The sequence below is a fragment of the Sorghum bicolor genome, chromosome 3 (assembly GCF_000003195.3).
Source record: "Sorghum bicolor cultivar BTx623 chromosome 3, Sorghum_bicolor_NCBIv3, whole genome shotgun sequence".
NCBI lineage: Eukaryota > Viridiplantae > Streptophyta > Magnoliopsida > Poales > Poaceae > Sorghum > Sorghum bicolor.
Genome location: NC_012872.2, coordinates 41,147,180 through 41,153,433, shown reverse-complemented (window position 1 = coordinate 41,153,433; position 6,254 = coordinate 41,147,180). Strand labels below are relative to the sequence as shown.

The 6,254-nt window shown below is 46.5% G+C and overlaps 1 protein-coding gene across 3 annotated transcripts; it reads right to left on the bottom strand.

Annotated features, from left to right (window-relative positions):
* Positions 484–2,558, bottom strand: LOC110433444. 3 transcript variants are annotated; one of them, XM_021455602.1, is made up of 3 exons: positions 2,078–2,558; positions 1,455–1,505; positions 484–924 (listed from the first exon to the last, which is right to left on the bottom strand). In XM_021455602.1, the coding sequence occupies exons 1-3, from the start codon at positions 2,333–2,335 to the stop codon at positions 865–867; spliced, it is 369 nt and encodes a 122-aa protein (XP_021311277.1). In that variant the 5' UTR covers positions 2,336–2,558; the 3' UTR covers positions 484–864. The 3 variants fall into 3 exon arrangements, 2 of the variants coding, with proteins under 2 accessions (XP_021311277.1, XP_021311278.1); XR_002450875.1 differs by lacking the exons at positions 1,455–1,505; positions 2,078–2,558 and adding an exon at positions 1,102–1,448; XM_021455603.1 differs by lacking the exon at positions 1,455–1,505.

Here is a 6,254-nt window from a genome sequence, read left to right as displayed (position 1 = left end):
CGAAGACAAAGAAGACACATGAAGTTTAATGATTTGCACAAGGAAGACATAGCTCATTCATCATAAAGAGATGATCCATGGAGGGTGTCACAAACACGATGCACAACCGCTAAGAAAGGAAAGCTTCCACAAGGTGATACTATACCATCACTCTTCAAGTATCACTCTTCAAGTAAGGTAACACCTTAAGGTACTTAACTATCACTTTTATAAGCTTCTCTTTGGTTCGGGCATACACATGAATAAAAGAGACAAACATGTATGATTTGTAGCTCCAAATTAACCAACCCAATTATTTCAACATGTTTAGTCCTTTAATCTTTGTTCTTAGTACTACCTTCGTGATCCCACACTCCTAATCATACTAGTATATTGCCGGTGCTAACGCTACGGTGATACTTAAGACAACACAAATTAAACAACCAAAATGATGTATATGCTTTGATGATGTTGGAAAAAAAAATCATTGATCACATTAGAATATTAGAATAAAAAACATGATTCTTATGACAACCAACATACCAAATAAAGGTTACTTACATGACAACAATGATATCAGAATATAGTGGATACACACAGACGTCTTTGCATGACAACAAAGATAGAGAATTAACCTCTGTCCTCAGCCAAAAATAAACTGAAATTGTGACTAAAACTGTAGCAAAAAGAGTAATACAGGCAAGCATAGCTCGAAATACGCAGGCAAGCATAATGTCCAAATATTTATCTTCAATCCGAGAACGATGAAGTACATCTCAAGCATTGTGTTGTTTAGAGTGAGCAGCGCTCCTCAGAGCCCCAGTGGCCTCCCAGCAAGTATCATCAAGAGTTAACTACTCCCCAGTTTGATCTTAGCAATATTTCTCACCTCTTTGATTCTTCATGCTCCGGTAGGCAGGCTGCATCAAGCTCCTCATGTCCTTGCTACCAAAACAATTGAGGTCAAATGCACAAAGAGGTCATGCCTCAAGTAACATTCAAATAATAAATCTTCACATAACACTTAAGTGAAAATAGTAAATATGTGATGAGTAATAAGCAATCTGCAGCATCGTGAAAATTAAGAGCACAGGAAAATTAAGATCATCACAAGCCACATACCTTTCCCCACAAGCCAAACACCTTAGAGCATCTCCAACCGAACCCTCAAATTTTGACCCCCTGCCCTTCAAAGTAGGGCTCCCTCATCTAGATTCCAGCCCCTACTTAGTTGTGAGCTCCATCAGTTCCATCATATTTGCCTCCCTACTTTCTCCTACCTCTATTTAATGCATATCTTGTAACAAACAAATGAACCATTTTTAACAGCTATATCTCTAATATTTATACTTCTAATGTCTACATTCCCACGTCTAGCCATGCTAACACCAACATGTTATCTTCTTGTTTCCTATAGTAGACTGAGAGGCTTGTTCAACAACATGATTACCAAAATAAGACATATCAAAATCAACCTCAGTGCTATCCACATTGCCCCCAAAAAACATCATGCATTTCCATCTTCGCTGCAAAGTACATTGCAAACCAATTCAATAGGAGTTGCTGAATTAAACAAGCCACATCAATTTATTATTGCAAAACCAATTTCAATACAAGATGTTCAGATGCACAAACCAAAAAAAACATTTATTAGATAAATGCTCTCACACTTTCTTTTTGACCCCATATGCTCTCAAGAAGAGGTTAAAAAAATATTTGCCATGTCCTTTTAGCTACTTATATCGAAACTCTATGTCTCTCACGTTTAATACCTGCCCAGCAGCACAAGCACCAAGCAGTCGTACTCTGTTTTTTCTGCTATCTATATCCTGCTCTCCCTCTCTATCACGGTGAATAGATAGCGCAGCACAAGCAGCAGCCAGCAGGTCCTCGTTGTCGCGTGCGGTGCTTGCTGCTCAGGCACAGAGCAGTAGCGTGGCAGAGTAGCTGAGCTGCCCAACCAGCACGCGAGCAGTGCTTGCTGCTCCAGCTGATCGTAGCTGCGGGGATCTATCTTCTTCCCACGATGGGATCTAGCAGACACGATCTCCCTCTCATCGTTTGTACTGGTATTAGTGCGATTGGAAGATTGGCGTACCTGGCCGACGATGGAGTTGGCACGGCAGCGTCGGAGATCGACGGCGTCGACGTACGCGTGAGCAGACATGTCCCATGCCCGCACAGGCTTGCGGTGGTTTTCCATCACTACCACCACCACTGTCTTGATCGGGGAGGGGATCTCGTGCTTCCGCCGCCGGCGCTTCAGCCCACGATGGTGCGCGTGCAGGCAGCGCCACAGTGCCCGGACATGACCAGTGCCAGCACAAGGCGCGCCCCAGACCGCGGAGGGCATCATGCGTGGATTAGGAAGGAGCGGTGGTGGCTGTCACGTGTTTGTCGAGGGCTCGGGCCTGGCGGATCGGGGAGATAGAGAGGGCGAGGTTAGGGCCTGGTGCCGGCGGCCGCGCATGGTTGGAGGTAGCGGCGGCGCATGGAAGATTTTTTTTCCTCCAAAAAAAAGGCATCCGTGAAAAAGGAGGAGGGATCGAACTGTGGGTGCGTGCCTGCGTGGGAGTGGACGTAGGGGGTCTGGGCGCGGGAGTGGGAGATAGGAGAATGAGAAGATTGACACACGTAATTTTGGCCGTTGGATCTGAGTAAGGAGAGACAAGATTTAGATTAAATCTGGGCCATTCGTTTTAATGATGTTGATTTTTTTGGTACATTTTTTTGGGTGGATTTAGGTGGATGTATAGAGGACTTTTCAGCGGGGACGTGTTTTTGGGTGGGTTTAGCAAAGAAAAAAATGGTGAATTAATAGAGTATAGATAAGCTAATATGTTGCACATTCAATATTTGGAAGATATAAACAAAACATAAATATAGATAGATTATCTTTCCATTAGGTTGAGCCATCTAATCTGACAAATGCTACGCTCATGATCCATCAACTTTGTCTTGCTCACTATGCTTAAGGTTAGAGAAGAACAAATACACTTTTGGTTCTGTTGTTGTTTTCCACCAATAGGGCCCATGCACTTGATCTCTGCCTTGTCTCTATGAGCAGGTACACTTCGAGCAAAACCTGAAGGAGTTTTACAACTCCCAGACTCCACCAAGTGAAGGGCTTGGATCTACGAGCACAAACACACTGGAGATACTGGACACTCAGGCCATCACTGCCCTGAGATACTTGAGGACGTAAACTACAACAACAACTACTACCACTACAACCGTCCTCAACAAAATCAAGGTTGGAATCAACAGAGGCCATACCTGAACACCGGGGGAGCTGTCATCTATGCTAGTGCTGCCAAGATCAGTTTCTACATCAAGGGGAAGAAGGACTACACAAATTTCAGAGCAATCCCGACATGAACCAAGGAAGAGGAACAACAGGAGGAATAGGAACAAGCAAATGTGGACCGAGTCAGCTAAGATGGTCACTGCAGTTCAAGGAGGTCAAGATCGTCGACTCAAGTCGCCTTTCCTGATCAAGAAGGACGACCCTGGTGTTCCAAGCATCGAGTGCACAATCAATGGATACTCCTTTCAGAAGACACTCTACGATACCGGATCTGACGACAACATAATAGCCGCAGTCACTTATCAGCTCCTACATGGAACCATGCCCCTACAACCAATATATATTCAGCTCCAGATGATTTTCAGGTCATTAACATGGGAGAAGACAAGTATGATCCACCCATCATCCTTGAGAGACCGTTCCTCAGCACCGTTAAAGTCATCATCTATATTGGAACCGGAGAAGTCCACATATACTTCCTCTCTGAGAAGGTACGCCGCTATTTTACTGACCTTAACTATATAGTTTAAGACTCTAAGCAGGTCAGGACAAGAAGAAGACGACGCAACCGCAACCAAAGGAGGCAAATCATCAAGGACGGATCAGCACTACGAAGGAGAAGTGATAAGGTCTGAAGACATATAGCTTGAACAGAACTGTCCCGAGCAGACCGTAGCACCGAGTCAGATGTGGAGAGAGAAGATAGTTATACATGAAGAGGAGGCGCTGCCGGAACCACCGACTACGCCATCCAGCGAATCCCAGGACAATTGAGAAAATGGAGAGTCTCATTCGGAGGACTTAAAAACACCGAATGCCTTGCCAAGAGGTAAACTTGGTAGTTATCTTTTTCCTTTGAATTATTTAAAATAGTTTGCTTAGTTAATCAGGTTCATATCATCTTGAAAAGAAAATAAAAATGTTAAAAATAGTAAGCCCCATGTGAGTATGCTCATGTCATAAAACCCATAAATACATTCACTATGGTGGCATAAAAATAAAATAAATATATTCCAGTCCTATAAAAATGAAAATAAAAAAAATAAATTTATGATCCTACCATGTAATATTTATTACGAGGAATCTCAATATGATAAAGGCTAAGAGATTTTATGCTAACACTTAACCAGTTCCACAAAGCTTTGTTGTCTATTTGAGCTCCACAAAATTCAAGGATCAAAGAAGACTAGCAGACAGAGGACGTAGTAATCGCTGTCAGGGTGCCGCCAACATTCAAATACACCTCTGTCACCTGCTAGCTATATCAGAAAAAATTACGTCAAAATCCAGCTTGGGGGAGAGCACCCCCATTTATCCACCTAAGTGTTCTACTCGCGTTTATACTTTACTCAAATAATAAAAAGATGCATAATCATGAAAACCCAAACAAAAATTTTTGTGCTTATATCTTTGCTTAGTTTGATAAATAAATAAATAAATAAATAAAGTTTGCTATTGTCGAGGGTATCGGTAAGGGGTACCCTCAGCGATGCGCATTATGAGATTGCCCGTATGAAGGTTGGGACTCCCAATTCGACGCTTTAATCTTATTTACGCGTCGCCAACGACGGTCGCAGCCTCGAATACGGAAATAGCGTCGAGCGAATCGGTCAGGGCTCGAGCAACGACTACCGTCGAAGACGGAAGCAGGCTCGAGCGAACCGAGAGACGTCGAGCGTTAGGACACTGTCCGCCGCCTGACGCGCGCACGCGGGCGGGAGCATTAAATGCGTCTGACGTTTCCCACCTAACACACGGGTCACGGAAGGCGTGATAGGGAGCAAGCTTCTGTCCCATCGTTCTTTTTGCAGCCTTCCAACCGAACGACCCAGGGTGCGTCAGGACGCAGGAAACGAGGATGGAACGTCTAATCGGGACCCCCACGAGACACCCAAGGTCAGCGCTCCGGATATCAGCCTACTACACGGCGCCCGACCCTCGACCGAACGAGGTCCCGTCCCGGGGGCAAGTTGGGCATCGACTGACAACACCACAGCTGCTCCGCCGGATCCGCCACCATACCATACGAGCGTGCGATCTCAGAACCAGCACAAGGCGGCTGGCAGGGCAGCACGCAGGAGCACGCGTAATCATCACCAAGCTATCAAGATGGGACGGCTCGAGGCCATGACGTACGGAAGCCTCGAGTAGGTCAGCGCTCCATGCGGCTATCGATCCCTACTCTAATATCTATGCATGTACCCTTTGTCTCTCCTTGGAGCTATAAAAGGAGGGACTCAGGAATAGAAGGGGGGGACATCACAACGCAAGCACACACACACACACGTAGTAGAGCGGCACATTTCATTCCACGCTTGTATTCGCCCCTGTACAAGCACTTAGGTGCAAGATAATACAAACTCTCTCCCCCCGCTGGACGTAGGGCCTTCTCTTGCCCGAACCAGGATAAATCTCTGTGTTTTCTTGCATCACCATCCGGAAAGGGGAGCACGCATACAAATTTACTCGTTGGTGTGACCCCCCCGGGGGAAAAACACCGACAGTTGGCGCGCCAGGTAGGGGTCCTGCGTGTTTTTTACCGATTTCCCACCACTTTCCGGATGGCCACTCCTGCCTCGCCGCTTCCGCGCTCCACGGTGATTTGGTTTGGGAGTCTCGAGTTCATGTCTACGGGCTCCGGCTACGACATGATCTTGCTCTCAGTCAAAGGACCAGGAGAAGTCCGCGTTACGCCAGCACGGTTGAAGGCCTCAAGACGCCCTCACCACCACGCCTCTCCGCCTAAGAAGAGGCGCGGGCTCAACCACCGCGGCCCCTCTGCTTCAGCGCGACCAGCAACTCGCGCAAGGCAGGATGTGGGCCACAAGGCAGCGACACCGCGTGACCGAGCAACAAGCACAACGACTCAGCACCACGCGACGACAGGGGGAGACGCGTCTCGCGCGCCCACCCCCACCGCAGCTAGGCTACTTCCACACGGGTTGTTCTTTCCAAGGGCGGCACTGCC

Coding starts and splice junctions, on each gene's coding strand:
- LOC110433444 (XM_021455602.1), bottom strand. CDS start 2,335: ATGATGCCCTCCGCGGTCTGGGGCGCGCCTTGTGCTGGCACTGGTCAT. Junction 1,506..2,077: donor CCAACTCCATCGTCGGCCAG/GTACGCCAATCT, acceptor TGTACTTTGCAG/CGAAGATGGAAATGCATGAT. Junction 925..1,454: donor GCAATGTGGATAGCACTGAG/GTTGATTTTGAT, acceptor TTGTTTTGGTAG/CAAGGACATGAGGAGCTTGA.